General features: G+C 33.9%; 2 protein-coding genes across 5 annotated transcripts; both read right to left on the bottom strand.

Annotated features, from left to right (window-relative positions):
• Positions 1 to 4,339: 4,339 nt before the first annotated feature.
• Positions 4,340 to 9,051, bottom strand: LOC145558716 (boron transporter 4-like). 3 transcript variants are annotated; one of them, XM_081620034.1, is made up of 13 exons: positions 8,919 to 9,051; positions 8,153 to 8,287; positions 7,962 to 8,044; positions 7,627 to 7,819; positions 7,394 to 7,532; positions 6,944 to 7,276; positions 6,662 to 6,835; positions 6,462 to 6,557; positions 6,270 to 6,386; positions 5,857 to 6,185; positions 5,395 to 5,674; positions 5,191 to 5,301; positions 4,340 to 4,772 (listed from the first exon to the last, which is right to left on the bottom strand). In XM_081620034.1, the coding sequence occupies exons 2-13, from the start codon at positions 8,275 to 8,277 to the stop codon at positions 4,761 to 4,763; spliced, it is 1,992 nt and encodes a 663-aa protein (XP_081476160.1). In that variant the 5' UTR covers positions 8,278 to 8,287; positions 8,919 to 9,051; the 3' UTR covers positions 4,340 to 4,760. The 3 variants fall into 3 exon arrangements, with proteins under 3 accessions (XP_081476160.1, XP_081476159.1, XP_081476161.1); XM_081620033.1 differs by having other exon boundaries at positions 8,153 to 8,283; XM_081620035.1 differs by lacking the exon at positions 8,919 to 9,051 and having other exon boundaries at positions 8,153 to 8,670.
• Positions 9,052 to 12,111: 3,060 nt separating this feature from the next.
• LOC145558715 (boron transporter 4-like) lies at positions 12,112 to 17,060 on the bottom strand. 2 transcript variants are annotated; one of them, XM_081620031.1, is made up of 13 exons: positions 16,908 to 17,060; positions 16,060 to 16,183; positions 15,850 to 15,932; positions 15,023 to 15,215; positions 14,798 to 14,936; positions 14,379 to 14,711; positions 14,102 to 14,275; positions 13,904 to 13,999; positions 13,688 to 13,804; positions 13,278 to 13,600; positions 12,858 to 13,137; positions 12,646 to 12,756; positions 12,112 to 12,515 (listed from the first exon to the last, which is right to left on the bottom strand). In XM_081620031.1, exons 2-13 carry the CDS (start codon positions 16,152 to 16,154, stop codon positions 12,483 to 12,485), a joined length of 1,977 nt encoding a protein of 658 aa, XP_081476157.1. In that variant the 5' UTR covers positions 16,155 to 16,183; positions 16,908 to 17,060; the 3' UTR covers positions 12,112 to 12,482. The 2 variants fall into 2 exon arrangements, with proteins under 2 accessions (XP_081476157.1, XP_081476158.1); XM_081620032.1 differs by having other exon boundaries at positions 16,060 to 16,166; positions 16,908 to 17,047.
• Positions 17,061 to 18,553: the final 1,493 nt, after the last annotated feature.

Raw genomic sequence — 18,553 nt, 5'->3', positions numbered from 1 at the left:
GAATTGTCAGAAGATTCATTATTCCATGTATATGTGCATGCATTGTTATTCATCTTAGCAACTTCTCTTTTTTTTTTTTTTTTTTTGAAAAATAGCAACTTCTCTTTTCTTTCATCCTTTTCACTAGTTTTTGTGATGTTTGGATAGACAAACAAATAGTGATGACGTGATTTCTTATTAGACACCTTTTGTGTTTTCAAAATATATCAACTTTTAAAATTTTCGATAAATGATAATTAGAGATATTTATAATTAAACTTATGCGGCATTTACAAATATATGTGATAGAAAAAAATATAAAATATTTTAACTAATCTAAAAAGAGGAAGTGCATACAATGTAAGGGGTATCATTATTCGAAGTTGATGGTGTCCTAATGTAAAAATATCCTGAATAAAGGAACGATACCATTTAGGGTCTATTTATATTTATTGAACTGAGCTGAACTGAACTAAACTTATTGGAGCTGAAATGAACTAAATATTTATGAGAAAAGGAAATTAGGAGCTGAACTGAACTGAACTTATTGAAGCTGAACTGAACTGAAATTAAGGGTCTGCTCACATTTATTGAACTAAACTGATTGGAGCTGAACTGAATTGAACGAAGCTAAAATGAATATTTTATGAGAGAAGGAAATTAGGAGCTGAACTGAACTGATTGGAGCTGAACTGAACTGAAACTGAACTGAAATTAAGCTGAAGGAATAGTCCATAAACTGAAGTGAACGGTCCCTTAAAGTTTGAAAATGTTATGATACAACACATACAAGAATCAACATAAGGTCATGTGCATACGAACATAAAGCATTACTAAAATGGGGGCTAGGCACCCTAAGCACTTTCATATACTAATAGAGTTTGCTTGTTTGTTTAAGTATACAGCTATTACTGGTCACAGTCATCATAATATTGCTTGTATGAGTGAATAATTCCGAATATGATTATAACAATTATACCATTTAATTGACGATCACATTTTTTGGGACATTCAGTGAGCTAGCTGGTAAAAATGGTTGCTCACTTGCTCTTATCTGATTTCCCAACATGATTGCTATAGCGAATAATTTGTGTCAATGAACACGAACTTAAATAAAACACCATGTTTACCATTTATAACAAGCGTATGTAATACGCCTATTTATTGTATTATTGCTTGCTTCTTTACGTTATAGACTAGTTGATTTCACTAATCGGTATCACTAATTAATTTAATACATACAATATACTACATACATATGAAATGTTTGTTCATCTTCTAAAAAAAAAATTGAAATGTTTGTTCATAATGCTCTCATACTCGAATAACAAATTTTTGTTTTCACAAAATAAACAATAACGCTATATCCTTACGATATTATTGATATCGTAATAGAAATACTATAGAGTACTAGGGGTATGTTCTCTTCAGCTTAAGCTCAGCTTAATTCAGTTCAATTCAATTCAGCTCCAATAAGTTCATTTCATAATTTCCTTCTCTCATAAACAATTCATTTCAACTCTGTTTAGTTCTGCTCTAATCAGTTCAGTCTAGTCCAGTCCAGTTCAGCTCAGTAAATTAGAACATGCCCTAACTCCTTGTATGCTAAAATTTTTTTACGCAATATTAGATAATCTATCAATATTCCTTTAAAAAAATAAAAATAAAAAAAACTATCAATATGCATTAATTTCCACTTGTTTTTTTTTTTTTCTTCATATATTTTGGTTTTACTTTTCCTCTTTTTCTTTTTCTTTTTTTTTTTTTTTTTTGGAGAAAGAGTTTTACTTTTCTTTTGGTTGCGGTGATGGTGAATCATAAATGTTTAAGTCTGAATTTATTGTAAGAAAACATGTAACGTACCAGTTTAATTCAATGCTGGTGAGCAATAAAATTGGAATTCGACTGACGTATCGAGACTACCAACTGACCAAAAAAAGGAAAAAAGTAATTATATCCCACTTGGATTAAGGGCTTGTTTTTTTCGGCTTAATTTCGGCTCAATTCAGTTCATTTTAGCTCCAATCATTTCAGTTCAGTTCCTAACTTCATTTTCTCATAAACAATTCATTTATGCTCTATTCAATTTAGCTTCAATCAGTTCAGTTATTTTCAGTAAATCATAACAGGCCCTCAAGATAGACTAATTGACCTCAACTTGTCCACTTTCCAAAGTATAGTACGGAGTATCTCATTTGAACTAATTGATACTTTGAATTTTATTTTTTATTTTAGTTTTTCAATCTTTATGTTTCTTTACATGGGAAGGACGGTGAGATTATATCATAATTACTTGACTAGTAATTTTAAAATAACCAATTAATTAAGTCAATTGAAAAGCAAAAGAATTTCTTGCATATCTACTTCGTATAATTCATGTGATGACATTGTAACGAGTTGTATTGAATAAACTAAGGGACTGTTCTAATAGACTGAAATCAAATGAACTGAACTGAATTGAATTGAAATGAATATTTTATAAGAGAAGGAAATTAGGAGCTGAACTGAACTGAACTGAGCTGAGCTGAACTGAAAATAAACGTATGAGAACAGGCCCTTAATCTAAACTCTTAACTAGCATAAATAAGTTGTAAAACAGCAACATAAGTTGTTATTCAAGGTAAATGAGGGTTTGTTCTCATACGTTGAAATTCAGTTCAGTTCAGTTCAGCTCCTAATTTCCTTCTCTTATAAAATATTCAGTTCAGTTCAGTTCAGTTCAGCTGAGTTCAGTCAATGAGAACAGGCCCTAATACTGGTACAGTCGTACATAAGAGTGATTATTGATGGATTTTTCAAGGAAGATGTGATAATAAAAGATAACATTATTGTATGCTGTTAATTGGTAAAATAAAACTTATGCACGTTGAACCTAGGTGACTTTATTTACCTAAGATGATCGTTCTTCTACCATAATTGTTGCTATACATTGGGATCATACTTTGTTCCTGATAATTGATGTTATATATTGAGGAATTTACTAGTAGTAGTACACAATTGAATCAAACTTTTGTGACTTGAATTGTGACATAAATAATGATCATGCATACTATTGAAATATATATAGTGGATTGCAACTCAAAAAGTAGGATGTGTTGTATGCATATATGATTTCCAAATTCACCCTAGTTTTCATATGTGAAAGGAAAAAGAGACTTAGCAAATTGTCTACTACTCCGTAATATTTGTTTGAGTTATTTCCTTGAAAGTGTTTCTTTTCGAATTGTAACTTGTCAGCATTAAGATTTGCATTGTTAATTGTTCCCTTATTTCAGACATTCATACATATTCATGTTTTATACGAAGTACAGTAATTAATAAGATCATAAAAGGTGGGAAAGTAAGGACTATTTTCAATTCATATGTTGTTCTTGTTGGTATGACTCATACAACGTTTGATTGAATTTGGACAAAAAATAAACGTATAATGTATCTGTAATTACTTACAGCTTACAATTAGAGTAATTGATATTTCAAAGTAAATTCGTATTCAATTAGAAAATGGTGTGTTGATTGAGCTATGTATGTGCGGGCAATGTATAAGAGTAATTATTGCATGGTCTTGAACCAAGGTTTCCTCACAATAGGATGATATGTACTGTTGTAAATAAATCTCACTTTACTATCCCACATTAGCTTCATGTAGACATGTCGATTTGGGTCAACAGGTCGAGTTTGGGTCAAATTTTGGGTTGTTTGGGTTGTTTGGTTCGAGTGGTTTGGATAGCTTAGATCATTACAAATAATGATAAAGGGATCAAATCGCGTCTATTTCTAGTCATTTGGGTTGATTCGGGTTCTCTCTCAGTAAAATGGGTTTGGAATTAGGTCAGGTCGAATCGGGTTATTGGGTTGGGTCAGAAATTGACAGGTCTAGCCATATGTCATATTTGCAGGCCAATGATACGGCCCACTATGTGGTATTGGGTCAGAGAATTTAGACATCAGGTCCAAGTATCAGATCTTAGCAAAATTGAGGCCCATGAAACAAGCGTTGCCAGTTATTGCAATATTTGCAAGCCCAGCCCATTACAAGCTTTCATGTGGATAGGGAACAATGGCCCAAAATCATACAAAGTATTAGTCACTCAATCTCATCTTGCTTGCCTCATTAAAATATATTTTGGGACAAACTTTCGGATCTAATAAAGCAAGTAAATGAGACGGAAGAGAGTACTATTATCAATTACTCCGTATCTGGAAGCCTTAACAGCTTAGCCTGGGCAATCCATACCCACTTTGGAAAAAGAAAATCACATTGGACATTCAGCCAGTTCTTCATTGCAAAACACATTCAAAAAATTTTTGGGAGGGGTTTTACTACTAGAAACACATTCAGAACAACATGCAAGTTTACCAGGAAAAATAGAGAAAGCTTAAGATTTTTGTAAGGAAATTGATCATATAATACAGTAATACATGAAAAATGAACTAATGAAGGGAGATCCAAAATTAGGATCTAATGTACCTACAACCTCAATATTAACGAATTCGCTAAGATGTCATTGGCTACTCCTATAGAATTTGGAAAGCATGTTAATCACAAAATACATGATATCGCCATCCTAAGCCTAGCACAGATTTTTACTAATTCCTACAAAGAATGAAATGTTTTGTATACTTTTCAGTTTCTTCTAAGTTTTCAGCTTCCTGATGCAAAGTCAGTCCCCCTCTTCTTCCAAAAAGGTATATCTTCAGATCATCACTGTCAACCTTCCCTGCTTGCTGCCTTGCTCTTACTATACTATTAGTACTTCATTGTGGACGAGCTGAGCTCTCTCTTAAGGATGAACCTGAAAAAAAGCACGTAAGACATGCGTATAAGAAATAGTTCTCACTAATCAATCCAAGCTAAGAAAAGAGGCAATCATACCCCAAATAGAATGTGTCATCAACTAGAATAGAATACATGTCTCAAGCTAAGTAGCTTAGCAAACCAATGAAATGCACAATACAAAGGGCATTGGGGAATTTTCTTTCAGCTAGGACAGGCTGAGGCAATACATTTTGTGCTATGGTCGGACTAGGGCGAGGATTTCATGTTGTTACTGATGCTTCTTTTTTTTTTTTCCCCTGTCTACATTTGTTCTATTCACCCGAAAGGAAGGTTTTGGAGTTTATATAGTAAAATCAACCTGGTCTTCTTTCAAAACAAAATATAGTAATGTTTGCAGGCAGTAGACAGCGGAAGGAAGCAAACATAATTCTCACCTGCGGATTTTTAAAGCTCACGGTTCTGATCTTGAACTCCCCTCTGCTGGTTGTCAGTTCGTCAAGTATCTCACCATCATCTCCCACCGGTTCATCTTCAGGAGTTTCTCTCTGTAAATCAGTCATTATTGATGTCACGTTGTTTCTCTCATACATATAATTAATAAGACCGAGAAAGAGGAGATGGTAGAGAGCTTAAAATACCTTGAAAGACAAGCTAAGATTACGCCTTGGTGTAGCAACAATCTCTTCGTACTCAGCAGCATCCAATTCTTGCAGATGAATTGGATGAAACATCTTCGGGAGAATATGTTGTCGTATGCTTATAAGAAAGAAGAATGGTAAGGGGAAAAGAATCCCAGCAATCGGTATCCAAGTAATCCCAAAGCAGACCATCAAGTACACAATCTGAAATAGTGTGAATGCAGCAATGCTTTTGAAGGGTACTGATTCCACATATGAAGCATGAGCTTCATCCAAAATCCTGCATAACAAGATCAGATTTTGATATCAGGGTTCAAGTTGTCATAAATACTTATTCAGTATTGTTTCCAGTTTTCGGATTTCACTTTCCAAGTGCCGCTTTTTATCTAGGAAGTTTAAAACCATCAATTGTATTAGACCACTTGAATGTATTTCAGGTTTAGAATATCAATTAAAACTTACTTGTATCGTCTGGATGGTGTGATGAAAAGGAGGAGGATTCTTTCCCAGAATTGGCTTCCTGGAAGACTGTCAATGGCCATATATGCAAAGTATCCCCAAAGAACCGAGGTAGGTATCAACTTGATCACGGGCATAGCAAATACAGCTCCTGCTACAAGGACCGACTGTAAGAGGTTACTAACTCTCTGCTCGTTGACTCTAACAGGCAAATAAGCATCGATGTGGTCGAGTCTAAAAGTACTGGCTGTACTGTTGTCCTTCCCTTCTTTTTTGTCACCCTTCATGACTGCCTGTTTCAGCTCACTAAGCTCTTTGGCAACTTGACGAGGCTGAAAAAATGAAAAAAATTATCATCCAACATTATCCAATACTTTAAAGATAAATTATCTCAAGTATCTATCTTGAAAACTTACATCAGCACTTTGATCCATTTCAATGAAAATATCTTGCATCTGGCCATATATTTCAGTACTGCTAGCATTATTCTTTATATTTTGTTTTGCAGACTCTACCATCTTCTTCCCAATCAACTGTAAACAGTGTATATTATTTAAGGTCAGCGAATGAACTAATCAACAAATTCATTTCCACAGGAACACACTTACATGCTTCTTGAGAGTAGCAAGGCTCTTGGTATGCATTGGAGATTGTGGAAGGACACCGTTTGATGGAGGGAGTCCAATCAGTCCACAAAGCAATGTCTACAATGGAGCAACCAAATTATAAGGGATGAGTATCAGTCACTCTAATCGACTTTATTGAGATATAAGGTTGAAAAAAACAGGCTATTACAGATTTATCATACCATAAAACCAAGCACCAAGATGTCATAGTGGTAAGCAGAAGGCTTTCTTAGATTGAATTCCTTTTGTTGTGCCAGTTGAGAAGCAACACTATGGTCAAAGAAATAGAGCCCCGCCACCATCACAGCAGGAATTATTGCAGCAAAGACGTATACAACAGGCACCTTAGCCATATCCTGTATTATGAACACAATTTCACTAGTTAAAATCCAAATACAATGAACAATTTCAATGATACAAGAGCAGCAAAACGTTAATTGTGATATTGAATCAAGAGTAATTACCTTGACAACAGTCCAATGGTATAAGGATTCAGATTGCCAAGGAAGAGGACTATAGAGCCTACGAGGGACTCCCTCTGGAACACCTTTAGGAACACTAAAAGATATGGCAGTCCAAACCACAACCATGAAAGGAACCCCGTAATCTGCAATGAGGTTCCTCATACGGCCTGTACCATACCACCATGATCTTGCCCTGCGGCTCTTTAAGGCCGTTGAAATAAGACCAAAGGTAAACAAGACGCCCAGCAACCCATTTACATAACGCCACTGGAACTGGAATTTCACTTCACTAGGATCCTCAGCTTTAGGGATTCCAAACTCACTCACAGCTCCCTACATAAACAGCATCATAAGAACACTAAATCAAACTCATGTGAACAATGTAGCACATTTATATAAGCTCCTAAGTTTGCCTGATCAAATAATAGGATATGTAATTAAACTAAGCACCTTGATTGCCTCTTGGATAAAAAGAACAGTAATCAACATCCCAAAGAGCTCCCCAGCAACCCTGGTGAACCGATTGATGATCGCAGCAACATTGAATATCGAAAGAAGAATCAATATGAGGGCAGTCCATACACAAACCCTATGAAATCAAAAATGAAAACAAATTCTAAGATTACTCAACCTTGTATCAAAATCATCATCCTATTCAGGTTCATTCAGAACTAAAATTATACCATCCTGCCCAAGCCAGATAAAGTTGTTTGCCCAAATCGGGCCGCCCTTGGGCGAATTTGTATAGATAAGAGTACATAATCACGGTTGGTTCTGCAACCCCAACTATCAATAGAGGCTGCCCACCAATTATAGATTGAATGATCCCACATATTGCTGTTGATGCTAAAGTCTCAACTGTGCTCAAGCTTCCATCTACATATAGTCAAATAAATAAATAAACATCCAAATTAACCTATGAATTCTTTTTTTTCATTCTTTTTAAGTGTCGAGTATCTAACACGGGTAGTTAGGTAAAATGAAGAGTCAGAGTAACATCGAGTAATTGAGTAAACACCTGTGTCTCTGCTGAGTTGCTCCCCAAAAGCTATAACAGGAAGAGCAGAAGCAAAGAAGATGAATGTAGTTGGGGCTAGTATCCTATACACCAAAATTAAGACAAAAAATAAATAATTAAAATGAAATGATCAAAATTTGAGTTACAATTAAATTGAATTCAAATAAGGATATGGAGAATTGGAATAATACCCGAATCCGGATCGAATACCAGCAATCCAATCTTGCTTATAACATGCCAATCTTCCATTAAGATCATTTGCAATCCCCTGTAATGGTGGCCTCATTTTCCCAAGTCCTAATCTTGCTTCTAACATTGTAATCTACCTTCATCAAAATAATTAAAAAAAGACGATTTAAATTACTAAAAATATTCAACAAAATTATTGACAGCAAAATGAGGCACTTTAGCTTAGGCAGTTCATTGTAATTAACAAATTGTGTAAAGGGTAAAATTATGAATTAAGCTAAATATTATGCATCATTGCTGTTAATTTCAGCAAGAATTGCAAATTTCATCAAGATATTTGTTGATAAATTACAAGATCTAAAGGTTGTACTTTGCTGACTAATCTATTCTTTCTTACAAGAAAGACAATGCACCAATTGACACCTAATTTAGTCACGTAATCGTAAATATATACATTAAATATATGTTTTTAAACAAAAAAAATTGGAAGAGTGAAAATTACAAAATAAAAATCATATTTTTATGCTATGAAAAATAATTTAAATAATAATCATATTTTTATGTTGGTGAAATGAACAGAAAGAAAAAGGCAAAAGTAACTTTAAATAATTAAAGCTTTTTAAGAAAAAGGATCCAATGAAGTTTGAGATACACCGTTTCTTCCTAAAAAATGTCATATTCATAATAATTACCCTGAAAATTTAAATAAATCACATTCACATATTAGTGAAATAAAGTACATTGGAAAGCAAGTGAAAGTGAACATACAACGTAAGACGAAGTCGCCGGAAAATGTTGCCGGAGTCGGAAAGTTTCTCTGACTAGAAAGTGAGGAATGTAGTGAGAGAAAGATAAGAGAGAGAAATGAAGGGAGTGATAATGTTACATGGGAGGTTTAAAAAGACCCGCGCTTAGAGTTGTACTGCAAATGTTTTTATGACATGAACTGGAAGTGGGGCCCATTTTCTGATGAAATTCTTGGAGTGTGGTGTTGGGTTTGTTGGTGTGGTTTCATGTTTGTGTACAAAAACTTGTGCGCGTTTTACGACCTAATTAGCTGTCACTCTCACTCTCTTTGTACTCACTAATCACTCTTTTTTTTTTTTTTTTTTATGTAAACTCACTAATCACTCTATTAATCTACTATTCTTAGTCAATTTTGGCTGTTTATTTTCTTTTTCATAATTAATTCTTTTGTTGACTGCTTATTTTGTTTTTAATGTTTGCCTTATTTCCTTTTTGTACATGTACAGACTACTCCATAGTTGTTTTTTATGTTTGCCTTATTTTCTTTTTGTAGATGTACAAACTACTCTTATTATAGGGTATGAGCTAGACGGATGAGCAGATGGATCAAATACGATACAAAAATGGCTTGATTCGTTATGATATTGATAAAAGACAAGAGACACATCAGTTGGCCAATGGCTATACATAATATCATTTTCAAAATCTGGCATGAGAATCGAATTGAAGCATGGCAGGTTAACTTGTTTTATTTTTGACAAATTAGCAAACATATACAATAATACAAATTATTACGAGCCCTAATCGTAGACGTAGAACGAACACAACATATGAGCCAATTTTACATGAGCTCTACTATTTATTTAATATTAGCACAAGCCAACATAACATGTCTTTTACTTAACTCAAGCACGGCATGACATGTGAGCTTGTATAATTAAATTATATTAAGAAATATTAATTTTCAACATCATGCACATCCAGACAGATCTATCAAAAACACATATTAGTACATTCAGGCCCTGTTCTTTAGAGTTATTCTGCTCTATTGTGCTCTATTCTGCTTTATTTTGCTAAAATCTGCTCTGCTCTACTCTGCAGTGTGTGGAAGTGCTGCTCTGCTCACCCGAATTGTTCTGCTCTAGTGAAATTTGTTTAGCTCTACTTTGCTCTGCGCAGAAGCTCAAAAAAACATGATCAGTAATATATTTGGAGTACAGTTTTTTACAAATACATAAAAGCTCTCAAACTCAACAAGAGTAGATAATAGAGCCTGATAACATACCTCGTATATTGAAATTATTTTAAGTATATGTTTATTATTAATCTTAAATTTATACCTAAGATTAGGTGTGAGGAGAGCTCAAGTAATAATGATACTATACGTCTATACCTAAGAATAGGCAAGGATGCCGAACTTCTCATTTACTGTACCTTTATGTATTATCAAACTCATGGTGTGTTTTTTAGGCAACACATTAAACTTTGGAATTTATTTAAATGGTACATCAATTATCTTTTTGCAACTATGCATTTATGCATGATATGGAGTGCTTCCCAAAGGTGAGATAATTGTTTAAAAATTCTGTCCAAAATTTTCGGTAATACTTTTATGGACAATGAGTCAATGATATGTGTAGTACTTAAGGATACAATTAAATAATTAAAAAAAATTTATATATTAGAATTTATACTGCGTATTAATGTAACAATATAAAACAAAAACAAGCGTTGTTAATAGGTACGGTATAATTTATGTTTTTATTTCATTTATTATTTTTGCTTTGATTTAAATTGGCTTTATAATTTATATATAAACTAGGTTAGTTCTTGTGCCATGCACGGTATTTTGAGGAAAATAAAGGATTACGAAAGATATGTTAGATGTTTAATAAGGTAGAAAATGAGCAAAATTACGTTAAGAATGTGTTTTTATAACCAATTGGATGTTGGTGTAGTGGTGATTGGGACTACACTTGGTAAGGAGGACCCGTGTTCGATCCCCCGCAACAACAATTGGGAGGGGACTGGAACCTAACCACCCAGAACTGATCCCCGAATCCGGATTAGCCCAAAGGGTGAACCGGGTAGAACACCAAAAAAAAAAAAAAAAAAGAATGTGTTTTTATAGCTATATAAATATTTGTATTAAAGATATGTCAAACCTTTTTTTTATTTTAAGTTATTATATTGTGAAGGTTACAGAATTTTTGTAAATAAGATTTGTTTCTTTTATTGAAATTTATTCAAAAAAAAAAAAAAATACTAAAGGACACACCAGAAAAAGACACGTGTCATTACCGTTGTGTCTTTTAGTATATAGTTATTGATTGATTGATTTAATTTATTTTTTTTTAAATCTGTTTTCTTTTATTAATTACAATCAATTTTAGTAAACTATATATATTCTGTTGACGTATCAACTAACATTTATATGAATGAAATCAATCAAAGTTAGCAATTTAACATATTATTCACAAAGCTAGCCAAGTTATGCACAACTCACAACTGTTGTGTCAAACTCAATATCAAGTAGAAGTTTGAATGGATTGAGTAATTTTGAGCCCATGTAATTGACAAGCAAGTAGACTCAACAGCTAAGGAAAAGGGATGGAATGCACATGGTCTTCTTTTGTTTGTTTTATGTATCACTACCGAAAATTTTAATTTTGTCAATACTTGATTGACGGGGCTAGGGTTGACAATTGACAAGTATGGTCATGTAAATGATACGTGAACCGTTTTTCATGGCTCAATTCACGTATTTCCTCTCTTTTATATTATTTGCACAATTTGATATAAATTAAAGAGAAAAATTGTCTAATTGTTACAAATAAATAAATAATATAAAATGGAGATAGTAACTAATTTAAAACTTAAACTCATATTATAGTTTGATTGCTAAACATTTTCTCACTTTTATCTTTGGAGACTCAAACATAAACATAATCTACATAAGGGCGCAAAAACACACCAGAAAAATGATTATTTAAAATTTTGAGCCGTCATCCTAATGCAACCATTCTATGAAAAAAAAAAAAAAAGCCTCTTGAGTGCCTCATAGGCCCACAACTTAGAATGCCATAAGCCCATAAGAAAATGAGCATGCTAGTTACAAAATAAAACACGTCAACGTTGAAATTTCATTTTATTTGGTCATACAAAGCACCAAATCCAATAAAAAAAATACACATAAAATGGAAAGAATTCAACCTTAAAACCTTAAACATGTACTTGTATTATATATAACCTCAATGTTAACCATTTGGCCAGGATGTCATTGATAAGTTTAATACAACGACGAACAATTTATGAAAGTAATACAATAAGTTTATGCATGATGAACTAGTATATGATTAGCCCCTCCTAGCAAAGTTTACATAAATACTCGTGTAATGAAGGGATATCAACTTTGTACCTTAACCTATTCAATTCTTACAGGTTATAACCTCAATCTTAATTTTTCGACTAAGAAATCATTGGTAGGTAATATCATACAAACTTAAAGAGTTCAAATTATACCGAAACTTTTATGATCAAATGATACTTTTTTCGATCTACTGAGTGTAAACATTCTTATTTGCTTCACTCTGGATGAACAACTTCGTGTGGGCGAACCTGAAAATGCACAAGTATAGCTAAGTTAAGGTAGTGAACAAGTTTTAATTTGATGTTTCTTTATTCTATGTGCTAGTGCTATTATCAACTATAGAAAACTTAATGATCTTTTTTATAAAAAACAATTAACCTGAGGATTTTCAAAGCTCAAGGTTCTGAGTTTAAACTCCCCTCTGCTGGTTGTCAGTTCATCAAATATCTCACCATCATCTCCTACCAGTTCATCGTCGAGAGCATCCCTCTGTAAACACGATCAAAATCTTATTACCCTTGTACAAAGTATGATTTTAAGATAGAAGAAATATAAGGAGTGTTGCAATATTAAGCTGTCAAATAACTTACTCTGAAAGACAAACTATGAGCGCGTCTTGGTGCACCAGCAATCTCCTCGTACTCTGCAGCATCTAGTTCTTGCAGATAAGCCGGGTGAAACAGCTTAGGGAGCATGTATTGGCGTATGCTTATGAGAAGGAAGAAAGGTAAAGGAAATAGAATCCCAGCGATTGGAATCCAGGTGATTCCGAAGCAAATTGCCAAGTATATAAACTGGAATATTGTGAAAGCAGCAATGTATTTGAAGGGCACTGATTCTACATAAGATGCATGAGCATCTTCCAGAACCCTACATCAAAAGGACTTATATCAGCATAATTCGATGACTAAGGTTTAGTGACATTAAGCATCTAAGTAAGTGCATATTAGTAACTCAGAAATGTAGCAGCCAACATTTTAGAGTAAAATTTTAGTTTATGTGAGCCTTACTTGTAACGCCTTGATGGGGTTACGAAAAGGAGGAGGATTCTTTCCCAAAATTGGCTTCCAGGGAGACTATCAATGGCCATGTACGCGAAGTATCCCCAAAGAACAGAGGTGGGTATCAACTTGATCACGGGCATAGCAAACAAAGCGCCTGCTACAAGGACTGACTGTAACAAGTTGCTTACTCTTTGCTCATTGACTCTAACAGGCAAATATGCATCAATGTGATCGAGTCTAAAAGGCTTGTTGTCCTTTGATTCAGGGCTGCTGTCTCCTTTTATTACCGCCTGTTTTAGTTCTTCAAGCTCCTTGGCAACTACATAGGGCTAAAATAACAAACTATTATGGTCATATTCATTGTTAATACTACTCGAGAATTACCGTTATTTAAAAGCATCTTATTGAGAGCTTACATCAGGACTTTGATCCATTTCGATGAAAACATTTTGCATTTGGCCATAAATCTCATTGCTGCTAGCATTCTTCCTAATGCTTTCCTTGGCAGATTCAACCATCTTCTTCCCTATTAACTGTAATTCGATTACAAAATACGCGAGTTAAGCTAAAATTATGACAGCAGTACTAGCAAGTAACAAGACTACGATCTTAATTAAATTTTGAACACATACCTGCTTTTTAAGACTAGCAAGGCTCTTAGTATGCATCGGAGATTGTGGAAGAACACCATTTGCAGGTGGCAGTCCAAGAAGTCCACAAATCAATGTCTACAATTCGCATTATTGTAGTTTCAGATAATCAACCACTTTAACAAGTTTTGATGAAATAGTAGTATATGATAAAATGAAAAGGAAAATAATTGATCATACCATAACTCCAAGAACCAAGATATCATAGTGGTAAGCTGAAGGTTTTCTTAGATTGAACTCCTTCTGTTGGGCCAATTGTGAAGCAACAGTATGATCGAAAAAATACAGTCCTGCTACCATCAAAGCCGGGACTATAGCAGCAAAAATGTATGTTACAGGCACCTTTGTCATATCCTGCATTTTAAACACCATTTCATACATCACAAAATGTTTAAAATTTTACAGCAGAGTTAATTTTACTGTTATATAAACTTGATGTTGCAGAATGAATGCTTACCTTGATCACAGTCCAATGGTACAAGGATTCAGATTGCCAAGGCAGAGGACTATAGAGCCTTCGCGGTACACCCTCTGGAACTCCTTTGGGAATGCTATATGATAAGAAAGTCCAAACCACAACCATCAAAGGAACTCCATAATCTGCAGTGAAGCTTCTGATTCGCCCTGTAGAATACCGCCATGATCTTGCTCTACGACTCTTTAAGGCCGTAGAAAGAACACCAAAGGTAAAAATGAGGCCCAATAATCCATTTACATACCGCCATTGGAACTGGAATTTTTCTTCACTTGGATCCTCGGCCTTGGGGACTCCAAACTCACTTACAGCACCCTACATAATATAAAATCATAAGATCAATACTGAGTTTATGAAATAAAACAAAGTTTATCTAGTAAAGTACTTGATATTAAAACTACCTTGATTGCTTCTTGGATGAAGAGGACTGTAATCAACATGCCAAATAGCTCCCCAGCAATCCTTGTAAACCGGTTGATGATCGAGGCAACATTGAATATCGAAAGAAGAATTAACATGAGGGCGGTCCATACACAAACCCTGAGTAATAAGGTAACAAATTTTTGTGAGAATATTGTACATGTTCTAAAGAAATGTTATATATTTATGAAATTTGAAAATTATACCATCCTGCCCAAGCTAGGTAGAGTTCTTGTCCCAAATCAGACCGCCCTTTGGCAAAGTTGTAGAGGTAAGAGTACATAATCACAGTTGGTTCTGCAACCCCAACAATCAATAGAGGTTGTCCACCAAAAAATGATTGTATGATCCCACATATTGCTGTTGAAGCTAGAGTCTCAACAGTGCTCAAACTTCCATCTACATATAGAGGAAAATATATACATCACTCTTGGCATACTACATAAATTTAGTAATGAAATAGTGGGTTTTTACATTCATTTTAAAAAGTAACATATGTACATTGGAAGGTCCAGACTCTAGAGCTAAGCAATACTATATAGGAAATTTGAAACTCAGTATTTAATGTTCATTGAAATTTTGGAGTCTATCTTTTTCAAAGTTGGGCTTGTACATGGGCTAACCTAATACTTGAAATAAGGGGGTCCAGCCTAGGCCCATGTGTACAATGATCCCACATGACTATATTTTTCCTAATGGATAATTCACAAATGATGGTCAAAGAAGATTAAGTGAATAGCGTAAAAGTCCTAATGGTGCAATAAAACAAAAACGGAGGAAGTATTACTATAGTAAAAAAAAAATAAAAATAAAAAAATCACTAATTTATTTGTTAATTAATTGTAGGGTTAATCCTTGATTTTATTTATATTAATAATTACCTGTATTAAAGTTGTGCGTGAGAGTATAAAAGTCAATATATTGTACACCTTACGATTAATTATTAAAAAATGTACTCCGTATTTTTTTTTCTTTTCTTTTTTGATAATCCTAGGAAAACAAAAGTCAAATAACGGTGTAAGAGGAAGAGCACCTGTATCTCTGCTGAGTTGTTCCCCAAAGGCTATGACAGGAAGAGCAGAAGCAAAGAAGATGTACGTACTTGGGGCCAATATCCTATACTCCCAACATCATAAATAAATTTATCAATTTTTTTAAAAACAGACTTCACTTTCATTAATTAAAATCAAAATATAAAAATCAATATTCTTTTAAATATTGACTTAGAGGGATAAAAGTTTACCCAAATCCAGATTTGATACCACCAACCCAATCTTGCTTGTAACATGCCAATCTTCCTTTGACATCATCTACAACTCCTTGTAATGGTCTTCTCATTTTACCAATTTCCTGGATTTAATATTTACCTAATTATTCCAAATAAATTAGATATGATAAATTATCCTCGATTATATATAAATACATATATACTTCGTATTAGATTATATATACTACATGTTTCTTTTGTTTTGCATCCGTTACTATCAATTCAGATAATGCTAGTTTATGCATTGATATTGTTAAGTAGTCAAATACGATGTATCATATATATATTCATATTATCTAAAATACTTCATATAATATTTGGTCATACTAATACATACAAAAATTATTAGTATATGGTTTTAAAATGCTTTTCTATTTTATAGAGACACTTATGAATTGTAACAATTTGAAATAGATAAAGTATTATTATTGCTAAGACGTTGAATTGCTAACAAAATTTGTTGTGTACTGTTTCATTGCAAAAAAAAAAAAAAAAAAAAAAAAAAAAAAAAAAAAAAAAAGTCTCCCATGAACATATATACATAAATTATTTAGGTTATAAAAACAAAAACTTTTATTTTTCTTAGCTTTAACAAGAACTAGTAAATTGGTAACTCAAAAAAATATTAGATAAGTGCCTAAACTTAAAGAAATTGCACTAATCGTTCATTTGAAGAAGAATTTATATTTCATAATGTTTCTTTAATATGTAAATATACATACATGTAAATATTACAAGTTTTTATATACATACATCAATATGACATGATTTACATAATACACACTTCTATATACGCAATACAGAAGATAAGGGTTAAAACTTACAATATCAAAGGAAAGACGCCGGAAAATACCACCGGCGTCGGAAGTTTCTCTCTGTATGTAGAGTTAAAGGAGTAGAAAAAAACTTTGAAAAAATTAGAGATAAGAGAAATGAGAAGGGTTCAAGTGAATATGGGAGGTTTAAAAAGACCCGCCATAGGACTGGTATTGGTAACGTAAGACTTCTTAGTGGGGCCCAATTCGTTAAGGTTTTTTTTTTTTTTTTTTTTTTTTCCGGCAGGTTGGTGGGGCCCAGTTGATGGAGTAGATTGTGTGAGGATGAATACGAGTATTCCTTATTTTTCTGTTTGAGATTTCTTGGAAGAAGGAACTAGCTGTCACAAGTACTGTATGGTTTGTGTCAACTGTCCGTGATCGTTTTTTACTCGGATCTTTCTAGAATCTAGAGTAGCTTGATATGAGTAGGGATGGCAATCCATCAGCCTGGTTCCACCCTACTCCGCCCCGATTCGAGGGAAAAAAATCCGCTCCGAGTCCGAGAAACAAGTAATCCGAATTCGACTCCGATAAAATAATTCAATTTTGAGTCGGAAGAGGGTCGTAGTCGGATCCTACAAAAAATCCGAGAAAAAAATGTGACTCCGACAAATGTCCGACTCTGAAGGATTATCCAACTCCGACTCCAATAGATAGTGGATTTTTGTGGGGGTCATAGTGGCATTGGGTGTAGGTAGTAAAGACCCAAATAACCCAATTTCTCAAAGTATATTGAATAACGAAAAAAAAAATTCGAAGTCGGGTCAGATCGGAATCGAAGGTCGGATATTGAAATCGGAGTCGGATTCGGATTTAGCCTCCGACTTCCTGTCGAGTCGGAGTCGGATTTAGCATAATCCGCTCCGAGTTCGACCCGTTGCCATCCCTAGATATGAGTATGCTTTTTGTCCGAAATTAAAATTTAAGGTACTCAAATCATATCACAACATTATTGATTGTATTGTTGGTAAGATGAGAAGATTATTCAGAACAAGAGATAAGTTGGAGCAGGAAATGATTTTGGCACACTCTTAATTGATTTTGGCACACCCCTATGTTTCTTATATAGGGGTCGGGTGTGCCAAAATCAATTTCCGTTGGAGCATATTTATGTAAGGGTGGTGGAGTATTTTAGTTAATCTCCTGCCACTTGCTAGAGTACGTCCTAGGTAAAAATGTCTGATCTTAATTTAAGAGAATACGAAATAGTTTTTTTTTTTAAAAATAAAATTCGATCGGGCAGTCAGCATTCAATCGGGTGCGAGTGCTTGCGATTTCTGGGTCATCACTCGGGCCTGAAAATGCCCGATCGGGCGGTGAATCAGCAAAATTCATCTCCACTCTCGCGCTCGATCGGGCTGCCATAGCTCGATCGAGAGAGCTTCAATGTTGCTTCGTAGCTAATTGTTCATGCTCTAGTTCATGCTCTAATCCTTGTTTAATTAATTACAACACCATAACCTAAGTAATTAATCAAACAACATGGAATTTGTCTTAAATACTCTAAATTATTCAACAATCCTCCCCCATTTAGAGTATTAAATAAGACTCGTTGCAAATAACATCATCATCACAAAACAATCTTATGCATAAATGAAAGTGTACAAAGACTTGAACTCCCACTTAGTGAAACATACAATTTAAGAATTTGT

The sequence above is a fragment of the Chenopodium album genome, chromosome 9 (genome assembly GCF_948465745.1).
Source record: "Chenopodium album chromosome 9, dcCheAlbu1.1, whole genome shotgun sequence".
Taxonomy (NCBI): domain Eukaryota; kingdom Viridiplantae; phylum Streptophyta; class Magnoliopsida; order Caryophyllales; family Amaranthaceae; genus Chenopodium; species Chenopodium album.
The sequence above is the reverse complement of the archived record's forward strand: the minus strand, read 5'-3'. Positions and strand labels throughout refer to the sequence as shown.

Bases quoted from the DNA above. Each gene is read 5' to 3' on its own strand.
- LOC145558715 (XM_081620031.1), bottom strand. From the start codon at position 16,154: ATGAGAAGACCATTACAAGGAGTTGTAGATGATGTCAAAGGAAGATTG. The intron at 15,933-16,059 runs GTAAACTTTTAT...TTGGGAGTATAG, and splicing joins GGTATCAAATCTGGATTTGG to GATATTGGCCCCAAGTACGT. The intron at 14,000-14,101 runs GTATGATCAATT...TGCGAATTGTAG, and splicing joins TCTTGGTTCTTGGAGTTATG to ACATTGATTTGTGGACTTCT.
- LOC145558716 (XM_081620034.1), bottom strand. From the start codon at position 8,277: ATGTTAGAAGCAAGATTAGGACTTGGGAAAATGAGGCCACCATTACAG. The intron at 7,820-7,961 runs GTGTTTACTCAA...GACTATATGTAG, and splicing joins GCAACTCAGCAGAGACACAG to ATGGAAGCTTGAGCACAGTT. The intron at 7,277-7,393 runs GTGCTTAGTTTA...CTGTTTATGTAG, and splicing joins TTATCCAAGAGGCAATCAAG to GGAGCTGTGAGTGAGTTTGG.